Source organism: Bemisia tabaci, chromosome 2 (assembly GCF_918797505.1).
Source record: "Bemisia tabaci chromosome 2, PGI_BMITA_v3".
Classification (NCBI taxonomy): Eukaryota; Metazoa; Arthropoda; class Insecta; order Hemiptera; family Aleyrodidae; genus Bemisia; species Bemisia tabaci.
Genome location: NC_092794.1, coordinates 17,474,780 through 17,500,636, shown reverse-complemented (window position 1 = coordinate 17,500,636; position 25,857 = coordinate 17,474,780). Strand labels below are relative to the sequence as shown.

The window sequence follows — 25,857 nt, the reverse complement described above, 5'->3', positions numbered from 1 at the left end:
AAGTTCTATCAAGCCCATATCCCACGATCAAATGAACTCATCAAATGCAAGATGGCGGAGATGCGTACTGGTTTTCGCGCAAGTCCACTTGGGCTCTATTCATCAACATTTGACGGCCCGCCCACTTTTGATTGCGGGGAAACCAGTACGCATTTCCGCCATCTTGCATTTGATGAGTTCATTTCATCATGAGACACGGGCTTCGTACACAGTTTTCAGCCTAGATCTATCTCGGGGATGTATTCAGAGCCGGATTTACCTACCTGCCGCCCATGAGCCGCCTGTATTTTGCCGCCCCTTATTCTCATTCGTTTTGAAACATCAATCAAAACCATCAAGTAAAAGTGCCGGAGGGGGAGGGGTGCATAAGACGCGTCTACTCGTGTTGGACACATTTTTTGGGAAAGCCCTGTCAACGCTATCAGCAAAAGTTCACGGAACTTTGCGCAAAAGTTAGGTTCCGTAAACCTACCTCTGTGCGAACAAGGCCCTCCATTTATGAGAAATGAACGAACATAAATGTAGTTTAATGACTTTAAGTTCCGCCGCCACGCCGCGCAGACTGCAGTGTGTTTGGCAGAATGCGTGAAGTATTCCACCAGTCTTGTAGCCGCTTTCACGCCGACCGCTGCTGAACGCACTGTGTTACGCAATGCGTGAAGTATTCATGCAGTCTTGTAGGCGCTAATATGTGCTACATGCCGACCGCCGCGCCGAGAGCTTTTCCTTTTCATCTCAAGTCCTCGTCGCCATTTCTTTCTAAACCGCGCTGTTCCAGGCCAAATTGCATGTTTGGTTTCTCTCTTAACTCGACTAATTAAAGGTGCTGTCACCTGTATCACTGAAAGACGACAAAATTAGAAATTACTATTCTCTCAGGAAATGGGAGATTTTGTCGCCCTTTTCTCGTTTGTATTTTTTTTCTAAATCCGATTTTTTTATAAACCTAAATTTAAAAAAATTGTAAAATTTGCCGCCATGGGCCGCGGCCCTTGTGGCCACCCCTTAAATCCGGCCCTGGATGTATTGGATTGCATTTTGCAAAAAGGAACCACTAGCATTGCAATGTTGCTAAGATTGTGCAACTTCTTTTGCCTTGGAGGAAAAACCCGATTATCCATTAATAGTTTCTATTTTACTCGCTAAAAAATGTAAATTTAAGACAAAAATTACCATCTAAATTTCATAGTTTTTCACGATTTCCGCAATTTTATTGCAAAAGATGAAGTTGCACAATCTTAGCATCATTGCAATGCTAGTGGTTCCTTTTTGCAAAATGTAATCCAATGGCAGGCTGGTTTCTCTCTTAACTCGACTAATTGGATTACATTTTGCAATAAGGAACCACTATCTCTAACTCTTCCATAAAAGCCAGTGGCGTGGCGTCCATAGGTTCGCAGTGTTCGCCGAACACCCTAAAATATTTTGAAACAATTAATAAATTATGGCTAAGAATGTGGGAAGCAATATACAGAATACAGAATAGTAGATCGCAAATAAGTATCGGGCGCTTGGCTTCCGACAGCGGCATGTGGCGCGGCGGAGAGAGAAAATCCTGTGACGCTTGGTCCGCACCGGCTACCGAACCTGGATGATCTGCGTACGATGAGGAGAGAGAACCTGGGTGCAATGATGAAGGGGCAAAGGGTACACGAGAGAGGAGAGGCACCGGCGCGCGGCGCAGAGCGGAGCGTGAGCATTGGGTTCGGAGACGAGTGCGGACCGCGCTCGCGCAGGGAACACAGCAGAGAGAAAAGGAAGGGGAAAAGAACGAGAGAGGAGAGCCGCTCATCAGTCCAGCTGTTTCCTGTAACAGTGGTCCGCAGGGGTTTGCGAACCGCCGAATTTCCTCTATGCCGCGATTCGCCCTCCGCTTCCCCCCCTCCCCCCCTGCGCCTGCGGGCCGCATCTCCCAGTTTCACAGTCTCCCTCTCCCACCTCTCTCTGCAGGTGCTAGTTGCGAAAATACGTTATCATTTAACAAAATAAATTACAGGAAAACGATCGGTAAAAAGATCAAAATTTCAGTGACAATTTACCGGCAAAATTTTCACCAGAAAGGGTTAAAATCGTGTTCTTGCGGCTTCATTTTTTATAAAGTTTCCGGGGGAGGCCCCCCGAACCCCCCTTTAAGGAAGGGGATTGAACCTTTCTTACCCCCTCCCCCCTAAAGTTAACACTCCTACCGAACGCCTACCAGATATAGTCACGCCACGCCACTGCTGCATAGGGAAACTAATGGCATGTACGCTGTTTCTAAAATTGGCCAGAAATAGTGGTTTCTTATTACAAAATGTAATCCAATTAAAGATGCTGTCTTTTGTTTTACCGAAAGACGACACAATTAGAAATTACTATTTTCCCAGGAAATGGGAGATTTTGTCGCCTTTTCTCGTTTGTATTTTATTTTCTAAATCATTTTTTTTTATACCTACATTTAAAAAAAATGTAAAAGCCGCCATGGGCCGCGGCCCATGTGGCCACCCCTTCAATCCGGCCCTGGATGTATTGATGCCTGTGTATTAAGGAGGATTTTCTGTTGGCAGGGTACCTTGTGGAGCACCGGCGGACGGGGTCCCCTCATTGGGTGCGAGCGACGCCGGCCCTGGTCCGGGGCACGGAGCTGGTTCTGTCGGGTCTGGAGCCCGGCTGGCGCTACCACTTCCGCGTGAGCGCCGAGAACGCGGCCGGCCTCTCCGAACCCGGCCCACTCTCCGAGCCCTTCGCTGTCACCCTCCACAGGCAGGTCGCCTCCGCCCCTTTCTTCTACCAGGAGCTCCACGACGCCACCGCCCTCGAAAATGAGAAGGTCAGCCCAATTTTATATCATCAAATTCATTGCATTTCACTGAAAAAAAAATTCTCGGCGTTTTTACCAAGGTCCGTTGGTACCTTTACCATCTCACTTTTTTTTTTACCAATTATTGGTAATTTTACCAAGACAGACTGGTAAGCTTACCTAAAAACCGGTATTTTTTTACTGTTTTTCCAGGTAAGAATACCACTTTTATTTGTAATCTATTCTCGCTAACTTTGCCATTTTATCTCGGTAATTCTACCACAATCGGTAAAAAATATTGGCGTTTTTACCAAGGTCCAGTAAAATTACCGAGAAAGTTAAATAATTTTACCAAGATTTCTCGGTAATATTACCAATTCCAGAAATGGTAATTTTACCAAGAAAAAACTGGGATCAAATAGAACCCTGAATTCTTGGTAATTTTACCCTTTTCTTAGTAAATACACCGAGATTTTTTTTTCAGTGTTTGCAAAAAGGAACCTAGACTACTGAGATGGCGAAGAGAGCAGTAAGGGTCAAATTTTTGAAATCGAGTTTCCTTCAAAATTTGTCTAATATCTTTTAGGTGAAATCACTGAAATATCGAAAACAGCAAAATTCATCGTAATTGTATCAAAACGAGACATAATAGAAAGCCGGAAGTGCGCAAAAAATGACGTAATTTCAGGCATGACAGGAGGATGTGACATTATTTCTCAAGGGAATCAATGAAAACAGCGCTGTGGCTGAACACGCTGGGCTTGTCGATTTCCTCTGAAATTTTTGCAGTCATGAGTGCGCTTAAGTGCGCTTCAGCTAGAAATGTATTTAGGAAATGGGTGGTTTTTATGGGAGGTTTATAATTAAACAAATGGTTAGATATGGAAACAAAATAATATGAACTATGCAAAACGATAATTCCGATAACGGAACTTGGCTGTTTTGAAAACGCCTTCAATTAGGCGTGATACCTCACGCATTCCGGAGAGTTCAAATAGTTGTATCTTTGCGCCGTAAGAATGTGACGGAAGATTTAAATAGAGATAGCCTTCATGCACGCTGGGCTTGTCGATTTCCTCTGAAATTTTTGCAGTGGCGAATGCATAGCTGAAGTGCGCTTCAGCTAGAATTGTATTTAGGAAATGGGTGGTTTTTATGGGAGGATTATAATTAAATTAGTGGTTAGAAATGGAAACAAAATAATATGAACTATGCAAAACTATTATACCTATAACGGAACTTGGCTGTTTTGAAAACGCCTTCAAATGCGACGTGATACCTCACGCATTCCGGAGAGTTCAAATAGTTGTATCATTGCGCCTTAGAAATGCGACGGAAGTTTGCAATTGAAATAGCCTTCATTCACGCTGGCCTTTTCGGTTTCCGTTGACATTTTTGCAGTCATGAGTGCGCTTAAGTGCGCTTCAGCTAGAATTGTATTTAGGAAATGGGTGGTTTTTATGGAGGATCATAATAAATACAAGTGGTTAGAAATGGAAACAAAATAATATGAACTATGCAAAACGATTATTCCGATAACGGAACTTGGCTGTTTTGAAAACGCCTTCAAATTCGGCGTGATACCTCACGCATTCCGGAGAGTTCAAATAGTTGTATCATTGCGCCGTAAGAATGTGACGGAAGATTTAAATGGAAATAGCCTTTATGAGCAGAAATACGTTTAAGTATGGTATGCGGCGAGAATGTTTCAAGGCCTTCACGTCAATATCAGCATGTAAAGAATCACGTATGAAGGGTTCGGAGGACAGGGCGCATAAGTGCAGTTTTTGCTATTGCGAGAAATACCTGTTTGAAGTTTCGAAATTACATAGACCCGTATGGCGGTCAGAAAGTTCAAACTGACTTTTTAATGCTTAAACTTGGAATTTGGGAGCGAATTTTTCACAGAATATGCATTAAGACAATAGATTTACTTTGAATCATTAAAATTTCAATTTTTTCAAAAACTGCTCTTTTGCGCTTTGTCCTTCAAGCCCGTCATATTTAGTACAGCTATGAAACATAGTCTTGATTTGCATAAGTTCAGTCCCTTTTCCATTCTTTTTTTTTTTTTTTTTTTTTTTTTTTGTCAAGACAAGTCATTTATTTATTTTAAACAAAACCTTTCCACTCTTTATGTTTGAATTTAATCTTATGTTAATAACCGATTATCATGTTGTCGCTTTGTTATACAATTATCTCGTAATTTAAGCAAATTGTTTATATTTCCCCTGTTGGAAGCTAACAATAAAGTATACTTTAAAAAAAAAAAAAAAAAAAAAAAAAAAATGTTTGAATTTGCTTACCATGCATCACATGTTTTTTGATACTCAGGTAGAGTTTACAGTGCGGGTGGAGGGCACCCCAACTCCGCAAGTAGCATGGTACCACGACGGGTTCGAGATCTTCAGCAACCGGCGGCAGCGGATTGTGACCAATGGAGACGCGAGCTCGCTCATCATCTACGAGGCCGCCATGAGCGACGAAGGAGAAATTAAATGCACTGCTACCAACAGGGCTGGTCACGCTCAGACCAAGGCTAAACTTGTCCTCGAGGGTAACTATTCCATCTTTTTAAAAAAAGTTTTTCTTAAGATGGCTCCTTACGTAGGATCACTTCCTTGGCAGATCCAGCAAAGTGGCATCATTGTTTTTCTCCATTTGAATCTATGGAAATGTATCAATTCTTGGAGGGGCTAGGTGCTCCGACAAGAATCGATTATTTAACACAGGTTTAAATGGAGGAAACCCGGTGTTACCAAATTGCTGGATCCGCTTCTAATTTTCATTCTACTACGAGACTACAATTCATTTTCTCCGGGTCTCTTAACTCTAGAGGGTGAGTCAATATTTCTGGAGCAGGACATTTGATTTGTTTCATTACAAGAATGGATTTTGACGGCTTATAAGTAATCTTATGATGGAAGTATTACAATATCTTGCCTGCGATCCCAGATAGCACAGGAATATTCAGAGAATATTCTGAGGACATTCATTGATAAATCCAGAACATTCTCAGAATATTCTGAGAATGTTCTCGGAATATTCTCAGAACATTCTGAGAAAGTGTGAATGAAACAAGTTCAGAACATTAGGAATATTCTAGGAATATTCTGGGAATGTTCCATCAAAGAACATCCGTGGGACATTACAGAGAAGAAAATTCCACATAAAAATTTCCACGGACATTTTATTTTTTAACGATTGAAGAACAGGAAATGTTCAAGATTTTTTTTTTAAATTTTGATAGAAAAAAAATTGAACATTTTCTATGGCATTCAAAAAAAGGAAGGAAATCAAGACACTTTTAAAATTAAATACATTTGCGTGTTGAATGATCATTTGCGACTTTGACACACATTTAATTTTAAAATCATGATTATTTTTCTGGTCATTACAAATTGTAATATTTTTTTTAAGAAAGAATTGACAGTACAGGGATTTCTCGTAACAGGGGGGAACAAAAAATGTCGGTGGAAATTCATGATTCTACGGTAATTGAAGCTGGCAGTGGAAACTTTGAAATAAGATACCATAAAATCTAGAGAGGAAAAACGAAAGAAGTATCTTTATTCAAAAATCAAATTTAGCAAATAAGCTGTAGGCGATTGAGAACAGAACGCTGATGATAGCTTGAACTGGAGAAGTGGTCAAATGAGAAAATAAAATTTACAATTCGAACGCCAAAAATAACACCTACTTGTGCGCTTTGACATTGCTTAGCTGCGCCTTTTTTTAGGAAGAAAACACAAATTTGGGGCTCTTATCACAAGGATTTCCCCTGAGAAACTCTTACCTACTAGAAAAAATAAAGAAAATGAAAAACATAATAAATTTAATATAAATTACCCCTGAGAAACTCTTACCTACTAGAAAAAATAAAGAAAATGAGAAACATAATAAATTGAATATAAATTACCGAAAGTCACAAAACAGGTAACACAATTGAGAATTGACATACTTGCTGATGATAATGATTTGAAGAAATATTGACGGTGGAAATTTATAATACTACAGTAAATGAAGCTAAATGACGATAAGGAATTGAAATTGTAACTTCAACACGCATTTAATTTTAAAATCATGATTATTTTCCTAAACATTACCAAAAAATACAATGATACCTTATAAAAATAAAAGTATTGACAGCACAGTGATTGCTCGTAGTGTGTGTGATCGTGCTCGTAGTGATCCCATGTAGCATTTGGATTTCAAGATTAAGTAAGGGAAAAGTAAACGTAAAGTAAGCTTGAGGTAAGCTTAAAGTAATGGTGAATTCACATTTACTTCACGATTAAGTGATCCTTAATCAATTTTGAGTAAAACTGTCACTTTTTTTGAGAAGGACTTTAAGTAATCGTTACTTGAGGTTTATTAAATCAGTTTTACCAAATGATTACCTAACGATTTACTGTACATTAAGTAACACTTATATAATTCTGAGGTGTCCATTTCTGGACCAAAATTTAAGCTAATATTGATATCGGCACTTTCTGGCCAAAGTATCGCAAGCTCCATGCGAGGTTTAAAAATTTCTGCTGCCATTTAATTTTTTTATAGAGAAATCGTTGAATCTGTTTGAACATTTCACTGATTTTTATCAGCAGCACTGAGAAAATTTAGTGAAATTTTTGGACAGCTTTGTCGAACAATTTCTCTGTAAAAAAATCAAATGGCGGCGGAAATTTGTGAACATCACATGGATCTTGTGATACTTTGGCCGAAAGGTGACGATTTATTCATGCATTGATTATCAATTGAAGCTTACATCACTTCAGAGCCGAAAAGTTCCATTTGCTCCTTCCTTATCTTCTTTTTCTTTATATTACTGCAGCTTTAGTGTCGGAACGAGGCCTGTTAGCTGCAATACTTTATGGTGAAATTTAACAGGGTGATATACACCACCCGTTTCAGGCTTATATCTCAGAATAAATTTGTACCTACATGCTTCAGACTCATGGAGCCAACAAACCGAAGGGAAAAAATGCAGAATTGATTCAATTACAAGGGCATTAGGTAATTTTATTTCATTTATTGACAGTTTCCTGTGGCAAAATAGCATGCAAAAGGAAAATATAATAGATATGACTCACCAAATTCAACTGATCCTTCATCAAAAATAAAACCTGAAGAAAAACACCAATGATGCTATTCATGATACTTTGGACACAGCACTTTCACTTTCATTTATTTTCTCCTTTAGAATAGAGCAATGCATATTAAAGGTAACTAATCGAACTTCACACCACTTCAAATTTCTTAAAAAATTTCCGGTCAGACATAAAATTTTTAGGAAAACAATAGCTGCTAAGTACTTATGTTTATTTTCTCTGAACACACTTCAACTTCTTTTGATGATGTTGCTTTGAGGCGATTCATGGTGAATTTCTCAAAACCAGATGATTTTTAGTCGCTGCTAATTTCCTATCGGATGACTGCTCAGATGAGAAACTGACAGCCATGTCATAGAATAGTAGCCGCTTTCTTAATCCAGAATGTAAGAAATCCAGAAAGAGGGAGCAAGCTGGAGTGCAGGAAGCCCTTCAAAAACCTGAAAAACAGACAAATAAACAGCATTATACAAGGCATGGTGACAGTTCGATGAGGTGACTTGTGACTGTTTAGCTCTTAGATTTTATTCATACTTGACGTGCAAATTTTATCCGTTGAAAAAAAAAATTACCTAGATCTCCAGCTGTTTCATTTCAGTAGAATGAAATTTTAAAATAATCATAAAATTGCAATTCTTTCAAAAACTATAAATCGGTGTAACTTCTCAATTGTTAATACCAGAGATTTTTTCCAGAACTCTCTTGAAACTGAGGATTTTAATTTTTTGCCCTGTCTAATGTAGAAAACAGGTACCTAAGTGAGGTACAGGTAAGAGGAACACTTACCAAAACCAAGTTGCCAACAATTTATTTTCAACCCGTTTCAGCAAATATTTAAACTGAGAAAAAGTAGGCATCTGAAATCGGACTTTAATTATCTTCTTTTCTCCCCCTCCAATCAAACACAACAATTGAAATTGTTACATCATTAACACATATCTCTTTGAAAATTGACCTTACAAGTTCCCAAAATTTAGGTTAGTGCAATGTAACATGATTTTTCTCATTTATTGTGCTCTTGGAAAAAACAAACATACTGTTTACCGCACTCTAGTTCATTTGTGTAATAATGCCCTAGCATTCAGTACAAGTGAAACGGAGCCTGAGAGACGATAAACTGGCTCGCTCTGAACGCTTGGATACTTTCATATCTTGGTCCTTACACGCAGTTTAATGAAATGCTATTCCGATGTGATGATTGATCATGCTTAATTTTTACGGCAATCTACATTGCCGTGGTGGTAGTAAATAATCAAGGGACAAAGAGACGGAGGCAGGGCTCACGAGAACATCATTTCTTTTTATTCCCTACTAGATATTCTAACATGCAGAAGCTCAGTTTTAAGAAAAGTACAATGGGTCAGTTGTATATGTCACAGAAACAAATTATGATACTTAGTTGCAGGTCCTTTTCGCTGACAGTGCTAAGTCACGCGAGTGATGTACTGAACATTCAAGAGGTATCATTTTACATTCACTGAGAGAATTAGAAGAGGTTATGTGTTGGATCAACCTAATGAAAACGTACCAGGTAGAGTGGGTAGTAAAAATAATAGAGAACGGGACATATCATCACTCCTAGGACAAATGGACGCAACTTTGTATTGTACTGAGCCATAATGTTCATATAACTTGGTGCGTACTTGCAGGGTTTGTGTGAAAATGGAGGTATGACCTAATAATAAAGAAGCGATGAGATGTTTTAATAGCGAGATGAGCTTGGCCCAACTTAGTGAGTGGGACATTGGTCAAATCGGGACGAAGGTCTAAATTTGCGCACCTTTCTGCCGTGATGGCGAAGAGAGCCATAAGCGCATTTCTGCACGAGCCATGATTAGCACATGATTTTATTTGTCTTGAAGTTCATCCCAGCCTGCACTTATCGCTCTCTTCGCTATCACTGCAGTGTTGTCTCATGAGAGTAATAGAGACTTCCAACTTGTGAGACAAAAGTATTTCATGGTTTCCAGTGAGTCCTAAACGATACCTGCCCTCTCCATGTTTTCCAGAACGACTTTTCTTCTCATAATAATGACACTGTGACAGGTATGTCATTTCATGTGAGGAAGTGAGAACAGAAATTTCGTTGCTGGAGGGAGGAAGATCTCAGTTGATTTAGATCATTAATTTTGGGTAGGGTCTGTCGATCTACATTTCCTGAATGATATACTAACAAAATTTAAGTACTTACATTTATTTTGGAGGCTGCATCAGAAGAGAGACTGGAAAAATACACCAAAATCGTCTCTGGCTGTAACAACGAGGTAACGGCTAGCGCTACCGCAACCAGGCATATCGGAAACGGACGGCGGAATTGTAGGTTAGGTCGTGAGTTTTGGAGGGAAACTACGAAGCACGCTGTCGTACTTACCCGAAAAGTTCCGGAAGAAGCCGAATCGTATGATCGTATGGTTACGGCGCGGCTCGCGTTTTCAAATAAATTAAACCATATTTTAAAGATAAAACTTTCTTCAAGCACGAGCAGATCATCCGAAAACGCGAAAATCTAAAGAAAGGCACCCACACAGCTAATTTTTTCTTGACAAAGAAATTTTCTTTAATTAAAATTAATATTTTTTTTTCATCTAAAGAAACATCAATGAGACCAATTTTTTTCTAAATTTAAATAAAATACTTCATTTCAGTTACACTCAATTTCTTTGACTCAAAAATATGTTTCACTGAGGAAAAAAAATCTTCGTCGAGAATAGGATAAGATCGAAAGAGTTGATACGTCGCTGCCAAAGGTCGCTGCATTGCAGGAAGATTGACTCGGACTGCCCGTATCGGTGCATAAACAGTGCCCCTTCAAGGGCCTTTGCGGCAACATTATATACAATCGGTCCTTCTTCCAATGTCCACGGCTAGAATAAGAAAATCTACGTTCCACAGCGAGTAACTTTTTATGGACGCGTGCTGTGACACTTGGAAACGTTTACGTAATAAAGTTCTTACACATTACTGAAATGTTAATTTATAATATTATTTGGAAACATATTTAATAAACATTGTTACAATTTTAAATTAAAATATGTTTTGAAAAATATTGTATTATATTTCTGCAGTGTTTTTTATGAATATGATAATAACATTACTTATTCACGTTTTAATAATATTGCGTTAAATATTATCGTAACATTATCATGAAATATTACTCAAGTATGTTGCGTTGCAAGGTTTTTGTAATGTTTCTTGTAATTATTTTAAAACATTGTCAGAAAATGTTATAAGACAACGTTGCAAATACATATCAACACATTGCTGAAAAATATTACTGTGAAATGTTGCGTGAAACATTTCCATGAAACATTGCCAAAACGTCAACATTGCCGGCTTGCCGGGCGGGGGGTTCAGTGCATAAATCAGGTGTGACATTTTTGTGATGTCGAGAAAACGCGTTTGAAGCATGAAAATTACATGGGACCTATATACCAGGTGGTCCGCGCCGCCACGGGCGGGTACGAGCTCAGCTCGAATGTTCAGAGGACATTCTGAGAATATTCCGAGTTTACCTGCTGATCCAGAATATTCTCAGAATATTCTCTGAATATTCAAATGCTGCCCAAAAAGTCGGAACATTGTCAGAATATTCTCCGAACTTTTTGTGCTATCTGGGATGAGTCATCTCAGACGATGATTTTGTATAAAAACGAGACATATGAGGGAACCGTAAGTGCGCGAAAAATGACACAGTTTCAGGCAAGACAGCAATAAGTGACATTAATCCTCCAGAGAGCCCGTGAAAACAGTGCTCTCAAGTAAAGTGCCGCCCTCCTCTGGAAATTCCTAACCTGCAGATGTGTTTGTTGTGTGTCCAAAACGCAACCATGAAAGCATACATAGATAGCACTTACGGCCTTCTTGTCTAAAAATAGCCTGCCATGAAAATGAAAAATACCCTTTTTGTATAATTGAAATAAAATCAGTCGAATTTTAGTCATCCAAACTATCTCTACAAGTCTTCCGGACGATTGGTGGCAATTTGACGAAGAACGGAGGTTTCTTCGATAGAGTTTCCCGGTCAGAAGCTTCTGAGCCCGGTTTCTCAAAACTTCATTTTTGCACTTACTGCTCTCTTCGCTATCACGACAGGCTAGCTCTCCCTTCCCCAGGACAGTTTTTCAAATGACGATGTTGAATTTTCAGCTCCGCCAACAATTCGGCTATCCCGGCAGTACGAGGACGGGCTCCTGTTCGAGAAGGACGAGATAATTCGGCTGAAAGTTTACGTCGGCGGAAGGCCCTCTCCAACGGTGTGCTGGTACCACAACGGGGAGCTCCTCTCTCACGGGGGACGATACGAGATCTCCTTCGTCGACAAATACGCCACCCTCAGAGTGGCCGAAGCCAAGAGGGGTGATCGAGGAGAGTACACGCTCAGGGCCTACAACAACATATCCGAAGACACGGCCTCGTTTCTTGTCACAGTCACAGGTGAGAATCAGGCTCAGGGGCCGAATTTTCTTAGTCCTTTGTGTCCCCGTACTTTAATGCTCTGAGATTCATAGATACTCTGACAATAGTCGAAATCTCAATGTTAAAAGAGGGTCTAGGGTGTTTCGCTCTGCAGTCTGGCGTTTAACCTAGATCACCGTTGCGGGTACACGGAAAAAAGCAAAAGCAACAATACTCCAGGCTAATTTTGGCCCTACAGTACATTTATTGACATTCGAACCAAATGCACATATTTTTAAATCACCACTTTCGGTGCACTGAAATGTCTGGGATGGAAAATTAGTCTTGTGATACGCCCGACCAATGGATCAAAAATTTTCATGAGTGAACAGTAGGAAGTTGAAATCGCTTACTGTTTTTGCACACAATGTAGATTCATAAGTTTTGCAAAATAGAGTGATGCGACTATTCGAACACATCTGTAATGTGGTGTGGTATCTTCTGTAGTTGAAGGCGATTTATTGGCGGTCGAGCTCAATCTTGCGGAGAATGTATCTTAAACTCAGCAGAGCACACTGAGCAAATATTTTTGAATCTACTAGACAATCAATTCAATCAATGAGCTGGATATGATTAGAACACATGCCAATAACTTTTAAGGCGTTTCTAAATAATTTACAGATAGACCAGAAGCTCCTGACTCTATTCAAGTTGTGATGACGTTGGGGCGATCAGTGACGCTTTCCTGGTCTGAGCCACAAGATGATGGTGGCTGCAAAATAGGCAACTACATCATCGAATATAATAGGGTAAGTTACAATAAAATATCCTCTCCCCTTTTATGGTGGCGACGCCCAAAAATAACTGTTATCATTTTCGTGATCTGGTTTACGTTTAACGTAACGTTTTGGTTTACTGCAGCAGTTTAGTAAATTGCAAACTACTAAGCAATTTACCCGCATTGAGTTAAATTTAATCGAAATGGAACGAAATTTATCAATATATTTCGTAAAATAATTCCAGTTGTTTAAAAAAAAAAAGTCCAGTTGCTCTGAAACAACAAGATGTACCTCTTCATTTTATTTTGCTCTTTACAATGAAGGTAATTTGTGAAACAACCGGAATTTTTTGGCAAATATGGAAAGGAAGTCATTTTTTTTTTTTTTTTTTAAATAAGAATGTATCCAAGTGCCGATTTCAAACTCATTCAACGTAAAAAAAATTAATCAAAGATGTATCAAATGTGTAAAGTAGAAGGATTGATCATTTATTCACGACAATCATGAGCTAAATACCTGCGCACTAGTACGCGCATTGGTTACTCTTCTGTCAAGTGGAAAAAAAATATTTAAGAAATTTGTGGTCTTCGCTGATGCATGAGGGCTTAAAGAATCCTTCGCAATTTGGACCATGTGTAAAACGTTTGATTCTTTAAAGCTGGATTTGAATTTCATTTGACCTACAACGCAGTGACAGAATTTAAATCTATAATTCCATTTTGATTCCTTGAGAACATCATTCTTTGAATATCCAAACAATGTCTACGTGCGGCCATCAACGCTTACTAAGTAATTTCTATTTATACGTCTTAAATAATGCAAATTATACAATAAAATAATACAGTATCCATCGCTAAGAAGATCCATGACGATAAGAGCACTCGAGGCTTGGTGAAACATTATGTGGAAAATGGATTACATCGGCCAGAAAAATTCAAGCGCTCTCATTCTAGCATGGTGTACCACTATGAGAGGGTACAAAGTTAGCACTCTGATATATACGTGTATTTCATAATAAAAATTCTGTGTAAAACACGATTCTTGCATCGAAAATTACTGAAATCAACTCCTAACGATGATATTAACGATTGTATTTTACAGTGGTTCTGGGAAATTTGAATTGTCTGGTCACAAGAAACGCAATACTCGACGTGAGTCAAATCATGTACTACAGCAGTTTCAGCAAACCTCTCAATCGACCAATGTTCCTTCTCCTTCCTCTGTTATTTAAAGTGATAAGAACAAGCAAAGGCTGAGCCAAAGTATCGAGTTTGAGGTTGCCACATTTTCATACCGCAGAGACTGTTGTGGGTACGTTTATTGCGCGATTTTACTCACGTAGACCATTGCGTTTTCATTAGCGAGAGGTTTAAATCCACGCGCCAGGGAACATTAAATATTTTGGTTCGGAATTAATTTCAGTTAATTTCGTTGAGCGAATCGTAATCTACGTGAAATTGTAGTCAAGGAGCATGTATCAAAATGCTGAAATCGGACATTGTCTTGTGGTTCATTGCGGGGACCCACATTATGTTTTTAGGTACTTTTGCGTCATTTTAATAAGTATGTTTTTTTTATCATTGTTTGTAGATAGGCTGGAACGTTTGGCTTAAAGCAGCCACGTGTCGGCAACTAACAACAACATTAGTTGATTTGATCGAAGGTTCCAAGTATCGGTTTAGGGTTAAAGCGGAAAATCCATACGGTGTGAGTGAGCCTAGCCGTGAAAGTGACGTCATCTTTATTCCTGATCCAAAAAGAGGGTGAGCCGTTACTTTCTGTCATTACTAAGAATATGTTATTGTGTTTTTAGCCATGCTTAATTTTGATGAAGAAATGTGAGAAAACCTTCTCGACCTTAAAAGAAGATTATTAATCGTTCATATAGGAATTGTGTATTACACCGGAAAACCAATCTTAACGGAAATTTTTCCGGTCCTGTGGTACATGCATGCATGTGATTAAACCTGCTCATAAACCCCGAAAACGAAAACATTTCTCGGTCTTTTTGAATTTATGTTATGAACAGGTTTCAATGTACTTTGCAATATCACTATATATTAAGTGGAAAATTATCGCTCTCTATAAATAGCCAATAAAACAATAATATCTCCTTGAATTTAGAATATTTCAAAACTTAAAATTTAAATACAGTGAAACCTGTTCATGCCGGAATCTCACGGGGCCGAAGTGATCCTGGCGGCTGCCGTGTAATTTTCAACGAGGTCGCAGATTTTCAACACAAAGATTTGGTCATTCCAACCCAAAAATTTAGTCGATTTGACACAGGAAAAACTAACACATAAAAATTGACCAACATTTTGTACTTCCCATAATAACACAAAATATAGGTTACATTTTCTTACTGTGTACCGGGACTCGAACTTGAGACCTATCGCGGAAGATGATATGATTCACGGAAAAAAAACTCCGACCGTGGAAACCGTACTCTCGGGTTACATAGGCATACTGTCCGAGTTCCGGGCGCAGCACCCGGAGCAGGGTCGGATTTAGGGGATGGCCACATGGGCCGTGGCCCATGGCGGCAAATTTTGCAATTTTTTTAAAAGCAGATATAAACAAGCAGTGAACTCCAACACAATGTGTTGATAAGGCGCGTCATTAACTCGCACATATCAACCCCTTTAGTTTTCATTTACAGAGATTTCAAAAAAGGCAAGCAGCACAACAAGAGAATTCACGATCCAACACTGCAAGGTCAACGACGCACCTTGACGAGACCGTGTATTGTGAATCTAGAAAGCTATTCGAACAAATTTAAGTTTTTTGATCCGCCTCAAGCAAAATCTTATCAGATTCTTGAAGAAAAGTGCTACGGAAAAATTTAAGCGAAGAAAGGAAAAATTCTGTCGAATTCCTAGAAGATAAAGTCGATTTAAAGGTATTTTGGGGCTAAAATACCCAAATCACCGGTATTATAAATCCCGTTATATTATTGAAAAGAAATTGACTCGATATAAATGCAATTGTATTAAATATGTCTTGATTTTGTTATTTTAAACGTCTTTTCATGCAAAGAAGCTCAACCATGTCCATGCTTTATTCATTCATGAATTGAAAGTAAGCAATCCACATCCCGAAAATCTACCGATTTGCCGTAAAAAATCGCAGAAACTTGATATACTAGGTCGATGTACCCACTCTTTGAATTTACCAATCAATTTAGTGAGTGCACGTAGGTATGTGAAAGTCAAAATGCTATAGTCATTTTGGGTGCATTCATTTTTCATGAAACAATTGTAAGTAATTTCAATCCCGAAAAACCATAAATTTCCCGTATAAAATCGAAAAAATCAAAATATGTCGACTCCCTGACGTGAAAATTGAATTCTACGTGTGAAAATACTTATGTATCGATATGCTGAACAGAATGCCCGCCTCTCCTCGTAATGTACAAACCGTTCCTATACTCATCTTAAAATTGTTCTCAGAGCTTTGTGTTATTATCAGCTTCCATTTAAACCCCGATTTGATGGCCGAATCGGCTGCCCAAAAAGCAAGCCATTTTTGAAGGGCTCTATGAGAAATTCGTGATATTATCAGCTCTCAGGAAATCACCTCATGGGTAAAATTGCTGATATAAATCGAGTGCTTAAAATAATCGTATTCAAGAACTAAGGCATTAAACTATGGAGTCAATTTCGTTTTAATAATATAACGGGATTTACTTGTCTTCAGGTCAAAACTCATACAAGGAAGCCCCTTGCAAGAGGCTAATTTTTTGTAATTTCACTCAATTTTTTCTCCTTTTTATAATTGAATTGCTTGTCACATTCTGAGGTCAATCATATTAAATTGTAATTTATACATTTCCCCCCCCCCTTCATTTTATTTTTTGTTTGGAGAAGTTTTGTTGATTTCTTCGGATTTCGAATACTGTAACTTCTCTTCTATTTGGCCGATTTTTATGAATGAGACCTCTTTTAATTCGTGTTTTAACGGAGAGTAAGGAAAAAATTGCTAAAAACTCGCGAAACAATTTTTTTTGAAAATTGGACGAATCCTAGCGTGACGGTGAAATGGTTAATGAAGCGTAAGTAATTGGGCGAGGGGCTGAGGATCCCGGCATCGCTTGGCAACCGTCATTAGCTATTGTTCGTCGAGACGCCGACGCAGTGAGCAGGAGCGTGGGAAAGAGAGGGGTAAGTGGATTCCTGTATGAGCCACGTTTAGCTAATGGTCTAATGAGTCTCGAGGCTCATCACAGATTGCACTTACACAGATTGCACTATCAGAGCACGGGTACCAACTTTTGGAAAGTATAACCGAGGTTACAGATCTGTCAAAGCAACGTTTTGAACAAAACGGAGGAGTTAAATTCTCATTTCGAGAGTGCCGACCTGCTCAGCCATCCTCGAATCAATTCGCTTGATTCTGCTCATATATGCATATTTTAAATCAGCGCGTCGCATTCTTAGGCTTTTTTTGAAAAAACCAAGTAACGTAGACTCTTGGTATTCACTGCACATAAACTAATGAGCCCCAGAATGAGAAACAACTTTAAATCATAATTATTGATGGATAAATAAACTTTTTACACGCTTTGGAAAATCTCAGAAGTTCGCGGTAGTCACTTTTCGGTAAGGAACTAAGGGACTCGGTTATTGTATCGAGCAGGGTTCGAAACGATCGCAAAGGCGGTATACTACGTATACGCGCCAAAACAAAATTACATACGAGAAGAGGCGACAAAATCTTTCATTTCCTGAGAGTATAGTAATTTCTAATTTTGTCGTTTAGCGGTGGTACAAGAGACAGCATCTTTAATTAGTCGAGTTATTAGAGAAACCAAACACGCAATTTGGCCTGGAGCGGCGCGGCGCAAATAGCAATGATGACGAGGACTTGAGATGAAAAGGAGAAGTCCTCGGAGTAGCAGTCTCGGCATGTAACACATATTAGCGCCTACAAGACTGCATGAATACTTCACGCATAGCGTCAAAGACAGAGCGGTCGGCGTGAAACGCATGGCGCCTACAAGACTGTAGAAATACTTCACGCATTGTCCCAAACATAGTGCGATCAGCGCTTCGCGGCGGTGGAAGTTAAAATTATTAAACCACAATTATGATTGTTCTGTCATAATTTTTTCGTTCATTTCTTGTAAATGGAAGGCCTTGTCCACATAGAGATAGGTTTACGGAACTTAACTTTCGCGCCAAGTTCCGTGAATTTTTGCTAGTAGTGTTGACAGGGCCTTCGCAAAAAAATGTGTCCAACACAGGTTAACGCGTCTTATACACCCCTTTCCCTCCGGCGCGTTCACTTGATGGTTTTCACAGCTGTTTCAAAGCGAATGAGAAGATAAAACTCGCGAGCTCTTCGCCATGAATTCACAAAATTTCATAGACCGTCAAAATTTAACTTTCTGCCGATGGATATGACAAAATGCCTGATTTCACTATTTGCCTGCGACATATAGCCAGAGACAAGAGACCCTCCACTGGCCTCTTGGCGACAGGTGGAAGCTTTTACTTTCGGGGATTCAACAGTTCCTTATGGACAATTATAAGGGAGCAACAGTCATCACCCTAATTTCGGCTGTTGACCTACCTACATGGTCGATGATGAGCTTCGGGTGACGTCATGAGCCAAACAAGTTTCCTAAACTTCGGCCATTTTCGGCTTGTTTGCAAAACGAAACTGCCAACTCGTTGTTAAACATCAACCATGTAGGTACGTCAACAGTAGAATGCTGAAGTCCCAAAAGTCAAAGCTTCCACCATGGCCAAGATACTAGTGGAGGGTCTCTTGTCTCTGCATATAGCCCGTAACTTGTTTCAGTGTTGTAACTCCTTTTTTTTACCTCTTTTTCAGGCTACTTGAACCGCCGGGTGCCGACGCAAGCTCCAGACTCGGTAACTATACAATTGACAGTGTTAACCTAGACGAAAACAAGCCAGCCCGCTTCTCCGGGGTGGTGCCGGAGATAGTGGTCAGTGAGGATAGGGTAGTCTCCCACCGGCGGTCCAAGCGGAAGGCGACTCGGTCCCACGAGGCGTCGCCGTCGCCGGAGGTCGACTCGGGCATCTCCGTCGTCCCGGAGATCGACTTCGAGATCCCGGAGATCGAGACCGAGAAACCGGTGGCGCCGGTCAAAAAGCCCCGGAAAAAAGTGAAAAAGCCGGAGGTTCCGGTCGAGTCCGGGTCTCAGCTCGAGTCGCCGCCAGGTGGCGGCAGCGTCGCGTCCGAGACGGCATACATGAGCGCCATGTATGATTTCGAAATGGGTACGTCCAACTCGGAGCTCATGCTCGTCCTTTTGCCCGACAAGTCGGGGCACCCCGAAAATGAAGGTATTTCAGTTTCCTCTCGCTCTCGAGCTTCCAGTTTGAGCTGTCTTCTTTTCTCCTTCCTCTGGTTTCTGGTGTTGGCGTAAGCTTCGCATAACTCGCTAAAACACGCTTCGCGTATTCTTGAAGATAAGAAGGATATTCAACAATAGCCCCAGGGTGGCAAAATTTCATGCAAAATAAAATCTTGAAATTTCACGTGCAATTTTTCATGAAATGTATGTTGAAAAATACCGGTTCCTTTTCATGTTTCACAAAAATGTACACATTGTGACTTTCTTCTATTTTTGTGTGTTTAACTGCGGGTACATATACTTTAGCCCCTGAAAAATATGAAATATATCACAGCCTCGTGAAATTTCATGAAATATTTCACTGAATTTCCAATCTTCCATTTCTTTCTTACGTTTCATGCCACCCTGAGTAGCCCGAATAATGGACCACTAGACATAATAACATAAAGCTCTTTAGGCGATTGAGGAACACAACTAAAGCCTATGTATGTGTCAGCGGTGATGAGATGATGTCCAAAAAAAGTCTAAGTGTAAAAATGTCTGGAGATCAAAGATCCAAAAACAAAAAGGCCCAAATAACTGGTTACGGTCGCGGGTTGCAGCAGCAACAATCGTATATGCTATTTTTACACATTTTTCTTCCATTTGGGATAAATGACCCAAGCATTCTTTGATTCAGGCTTCGTGTGCTTTTTTGTTAGCTTTCACGTTAGCTTTTTCGGTTTTCTGGGCTGTTTTGATAGAAACTTGTCCTCCTCACAACATTTTTTTTTTCCAATTACACGGACAAATTAGGGACTGGTCAAATTGGTCGAGGGAGGGTATTTCATCGATTGTAGCGAAAATTTGAATATCTATGGAATATTTACTTACCTATCATCGCTGTCTCGCCGTATCCGTGGCGCATTATGCCCGCAGTGAAAGTGAGCTTCAGGCTTTCGTAGGAGTAATTCTTTTGCCGATTCCAGGACTCGCCCACACTCATCACCCACGGTATATTTACCCAGGACTTCTCACCCACAACTCTTGACCCCCGGACTTTATACCCTCATGCACTGTTTTAAATATGAATTCGTGCAAATAATGGGTTTTCACCTGCATGTATTTTACACTACCCGTAGAAGTCGTAGGGGAGGTCGAGTGGAGTGCGACTTGATTTTCTGATTCCAGTTCCTAGTTATTCAGACATGTCCACGAGACCTGTGCTCATAATTTTAACCTTTGAACTTATTTTCAATGGCAATATCAAAATATTTTTCGGTGAGAAGATTCTAATAAAAGTAATTCGACGTTTCCCTGCGGTGTTTATTGAAAACACAAAGATTACACCGAAAGTCACTCGTCTCAGACATCAAGCTAAATTAGGATGCCTGATACAACTATTTCAACTCCTGAGCCGCTGAAATTGTATCCAGCGAGTTGAAGGCCAACTTGATTTCTAACTCCGGTTACCAGTTTTTCAAGCATGACTGCGAGAGCGGAGTTAAATACTAACTTTTGTAACTTGCAACTTGATGGGAATGCCTGTGGGTAAAAAAAAAAAAAAAAATACGTAGGTTAAAAGAGTTGCACTTAAAATTTAGGTTACGTAGGTATACGTAGGTTAAAAAGTCCCGGGTAAAAACGTGTGGGTGAGTAGTCCTGGCACCCTTATGCCTGATTTTAAACAGTCGTCCCTCTGGAGGAAGTATCCCAATTCCTACGTGAGTCTTGTCTTACATATAAATACATGCTTTCTGGGGCTCATGCGGAAATCGAAATGCGCCCTTATGTCTGAGTAACGACGAAATGGCACCTCCTAAGTTTTTGGTAGGTATTGGCCCTAAAATTGCAGAGCAAGAAAAGCAAGCCATTAATCCAAATAGGCCTGGCACCTACCGAAAATCTGTGTTGCCATTCAGCTTGCTTCTCCAAGCATGGGCACTGAATTGTTTTTCGGCCATTGTAATCGGCTCTTTCTTAAAATCTGATATTTCATTTTACATTATTCATCTGAACCTGCAGATCTGTTTTTCTGAGAACCCAATACGCTCACAGACTAGCCTAGGCCCATCTGTTGCCCGCGGGGAAGGGGGGATGAGCTGACAGCTTATAACATTGATAACGTTGAAATGAGCAGTCCTCTTTCATTTTTATTGCTTCGTTTTTACAAAAAAAGCTCTACTTGATTTTACAGCTTTGGATTTTGACTGCTATAACATTCACCGGTACTTCCCATTACAATTTTTCGTTTAACGGCATATCGACGACGAAACCCCCAAATCCCAAACCACGTATCACGTTTGCCGTGTTTAAAATCGCCGCTCCAGTTTTATTTTTTTAAAGGAGAACAATTAAATCACCAGTCCTTGAAATTATCTCAGAATTTGTCCCGTACCGAGAAGAAAAATCACGGATTTTTTTTTAGAATTGACATTGAGTAGTTCCTCACTTAAGAAATAAAGTATGATAGAAATTCTGCAACGTCGCACACCAAGATACGAGGTTTAGGAGTTTCACCATCGACACATGACTTAAACGAGGGTCATCCAAAAAATAACGTTTCCTATTCACATCTCCTGAATCAGCTAGCAGTTTATGCATGTTATAAGTTCGCTTCATACAGAAAAGGGAGAGGGTTCTATGGATTTATGATGCTTAAAGTGCTTATTTTTGTGATTTGCTCTTCTTTCTTTTTCTTCCGCTTTCTTCTTTTTGTGTAATATTATATTTTGTGTTTTTAAACTTATTCTTGTTTTTTGCAAAGAGAGCGAAAGTTTTTTTTTTACATTTTTTGACATGAGTATTCAAAGTTATACACTCAGTTTAAATAAGAAATATGCATCTACAATAAAGCTGACCCTATTGCCCTATTACCAACCTTAACAGAGAGCATTTTCGACATTCCAACATATTTTAATTCACAAAAGATTACAAAATGGCATTTTTTAAATTACATTTTGCAATAGGGAACCACTATCTCAAGCCGAGGGCCTCTAGAGAAACCAATGACATGTATGTTGTTTTTAAAATGGGCCAGAAATAGTGCGGCTCCTTATTGCAAAATGTAATCCATTTGATAGAAACGAATTGACGTGTAAAAGTAATGTTGAAACTCTTTTTCTCCCAATCAGGAGCTAACGTAGATCGAGAGAGCTACCTATCAGATTTCGATGACTTGGCAATCGCCCCACCCATGTCCTTGTCCGCTCCGGAGCTGGGCAGCTGCGACTATCCAGACGACGTAGAAATCCGGAACGCTGTCAGCTCGACGGAACTGCTCCACGAAAAAGCCATGGCCAGATTCTACCAAGCTTTCACAGAGGACGAGATGGATCGATTGAAAAAGCTGGAGAGGCGCCACTCTTTCGGCTCCAGGTCGTCTCTCGGCAAAAACAAACAGGTCAACGAGATGATGATCGAGAACCGACTTCAGAAAGCAAAACTAGAGAAAGACACACTCCTCAAACGCTCGGAAATTGCGAAACCAGACGTGAAACCACAAGAAAGCAGCCTACGGAAAACTGGCTTGGGCACAGTTCCGGAGCAAGTAGAGCCGAAGGAACTAAAACCCAGGGACCGAAGAACAGTCCCAGAGGTGAAGATCCAACACTCTACTCCGGAAATCACTCGGCGAGGTTTTACACCGGAACCGGAGGAGCGAAAGGGTGGTCGGGAAACGGGACAAGCTGATGACCGGATCCTTTCCGTTAAATTGAAAAAGCCGCTTAAAATTACGTTCGGCGCAAACGTGTACAACTCCTCGCTGGAGGCGAACGAGCAGTTGGACGACGTCAACGAACCGTTAGATGACGTCTCGGACGAAGACGACTTTGATTTCGACACCAGGGTCGAAGGGCGGCCGCCGCTCATTGCCGAGACTTTTGATGAGGTCGAGGAGCTAGAAGAATCCGATGAATTCGAAGCAAGACCAGAGGCTTACCGTCCCAGGAGTCGAACAGTGACGACTAAACCACCCGCAAGGACAAGCGATACGGAAACATATCATCCTAGGAACATGATCCCCGTACCACGGCCGTCTGTAGACCCACAGACCTCGCACACGGATAGGAGAAGCCGCTCTCGCAGTCCGCTGTCAAGAGTTTCGGCAGACTCCAGCCAGAGAGCGCCACCTGAGCCCAAAGTCCAGCCACCGCCGAGAGGCTCGTCCCTATCTCGAAAAGACACTTTCAGTGAGATAATAATCCCGCCTGATGTCCACCTCCCATCGGTCAACACTCTGGAGGCGAGCAAAGCCAACGGCACGAAGATGAAGTCGGAATCGAACATCCTCAAGCCGATCTTGAAACGAAGACCCTCCGACGACGCCGCGGGCAAAGCCCCGATCGCTGTCGTCGAGTCCGAACTGAACATCATCCCGAAAGCCCTGTCCTCGGAAGCCTTCGGCGACGACCTCGAGCGGCGGACAGGAAGACGGGTCCGAATCGAGGAGCCGGCCTCCCTGGACCGGAAGTCCAAGTCGGTCAACTTCCAGGACGCCGAGCGGAGGGTGTCCGGGGTGGACCCCGATCCGAGAAGCGTGCTCATCAGCCACTACAGCGACATCGTGCGGGAGTTCGGGAAACTGAAGAAGGCCCCGAAGACGCTGTACCTCAATTACGAGGATCTGAAAGCGGCGGCGCAAGAAGCGCCGGAGGCAGTGGAGAGCGTCGAAGACAAAGAGGAAACGGAAGTCGTCTCATCGCCGGAAGCTCGGGCTCCGGAAATTAAGACGCCGGAAGTGAAACCCGAACCAGAGGTGGTGGAGGAAGTTGCTCAACAGACGGTTTTGTCGCCCGAGGAGGAGGAAAAATTGCGGAAAGTCGAGAAGAAGGTTAGTTCGCTGTGTGATTACGTCATGGACTTAGGATTGTTTTTGGTAGCCTGCTATTTTTATTTCTTCGACAATGCGCTGTACTCGATACCCTTCCTGGTTCTGATGCTCTGTCGGCAAGTGCAGGAAACGGTGCAAGAGAAGATACGGAAGTGGCGGAAACCCAAGGAAGAGTGAAACGCTGCTAAACAGGCGGAGGCCAGAGATACTATTAGCAAAATTAACGGAAAAGACCTCGAGATTCAATGAGGCATATTTTTCGTGAAAAGACAAATCCAAATTTGAAACCATTCCATAATGGACTTATGGTCAATTGCACAGCTTTCGGCTTGCAAGTCTTGGCTGAGAGAGAATTTTACTGACAAATCGGCTAAAGCTTTTTTACCTGGCTTACAAGGTAATACTAAATCTTTGATTCAGAATTTATTTTTAATTGTTAATTTTTTGTGGGAGAGGGGGGGGGGAGAGAAAAGGGCCCAGAGTTCGTCGTAAGATTCACCATTGCACTGACCGACGTTGACCATGAAATCATTGATTATACCCAGATAGCCCCGAAGAATGTTCAAGTTGTATTCATACGTCGAAACCGTGTTGAAACCTTACGGAAATTATCTTTTAAGTATACACATTTATTTCTTCCTTGGATTCTTGGCTGATCTGCAAAGAAGCCTCGTCCGGTTTTAAGAGGGGAAACTATTTTCAAACTTTCAAAGTACAATTTGTTGTTACGTTCTTAGGAACTCATGAATTATTACGAAAAGCCGATCGAGCTTAATATACTCCTTTGCTTTTTCCATACTGATAATTGAAATATCAATAAATTTTTATAAGTTCACCATAGCAAGACTTTTTAGAGGTAAAATTTTGATTTTTATACTATATTTTTATAACGGATAGTGTTTTTGCTTTTGTTACATGCTTAGAAATTCAGTCGTGACCAATTCTATGGAAAATACAGCAAATTACTGTGTGCCTGGTTTATTTATTCGTATTTATATTTCTTTATGAAAAATGAAAGGAAGCATTCAAGTTTATTTCAGGCTAAACTGCCAAAAATCTTTTGACAGAAAGCCTTTTCAGTAATCTTGCTCTCCTAATTGGTATATGCAAGCTGCTCAGATGATGAAATTTCAATGTTTGTGGTTAAAAACTAAATCAATACCACGGATAAATTCCAAGTTCGTGTTTATTTAGTTTATACATCGAATTTTTCTACATGCCTGTGTTATGCTTATTTGTTTATTATGTTGACTCTCGACTGTCGCTGAAATTTGACCAATCTCTCCCTGCGAGAACAATTGTACATAAGTATATCCTGTAATATGAATGTAGCTGTTGATTCAATAAAGTTTTGTTATACAATTTGTAATATACATTGTTTTGAATTACACAGATGAATTTTTTATCATCCAAAACATCTAAAGATGCAGTAAACTGAGTTCCGATTGATCCATGCTTCAATTATGAATGAATCATTAATAAGAGGAAAAAATATTGATGAGTAATAATCCATGCAGAGTGTGCCAACATTTCAAAATCATGAGTCAAAAAACGCTGACTCCGTGAGTTTTAAATATTTGGGTCAAACACAGCGGAGCGGCGTGCTGCTAGCACGAAACGCGCATTGGCGCCTACAAACCTAACAAGGATAC

The 25,857-nt window shown here is 40.4% G+C and overlaps 1 protein-coding gene and 1 long non-coding RNA gene across 4 annotated transcripts in view; one reads left to right on the top strand and one right to left on the bottom strand.

Annotated features, from left to right (window-relative positions):
* Positions 1-25,574, top strand: part of MnM (myomesin and myosin binding protein) — a 35,621-nt gene extending 10,047 nt beyond the window's left edge. Inside the window, exons 3-9 of one of the 3 annotated variants that reach the window (XM_019041445.2) lie at positions 2,547-2,809; positions 5,114-5,336; positions 12,037-12,324; positions 12,967-13,094; positions 14,655-14,827; positions 18,903-18,943; positions 22,506-25,574. In XM_019041445.2, the coding sequence (XP_018896990.2) occupies positions 2,547-2,809; positions 5,114-5,336; positions 12,037-12,324; positions 12,967-13,094; positions 14,655-14,827; positions 18,903-18,943; positions 22,506-24,382 (2,993 nt within the window). In that variant the 3' untranslated portion in view covers positions 24,383-25,574. Of the gene's footprint in view, positions 1-2,546; positions 2,810-5,113; positions 5,337-12,036; positions 12,325-12,966; positions 13,095-14,654; positions 14,828-18,902; positions 19,382-22,505 lie in introns of all 3 variants that reach the window. The other 2 variants (XM_019041444.2, XM_019041443.2) reach the window with 2 other exon arrangements.
* On the bottom strand, positions 6,322-11,087 carry LOC140224008 (uncharacterized). The gene is made up of 2 exons (XR_011899252.1): positions 10,082-11,087; positions 6,322-8,330 (listed from the first exon to the last, which is right to left on the bottom strand). It is a non-coding gene; the product is annotated as an uncharacterized lncRNA (long non-coding RNA).
* Positions 25,575-25,857: the final 283 nt, after the last annotated feature.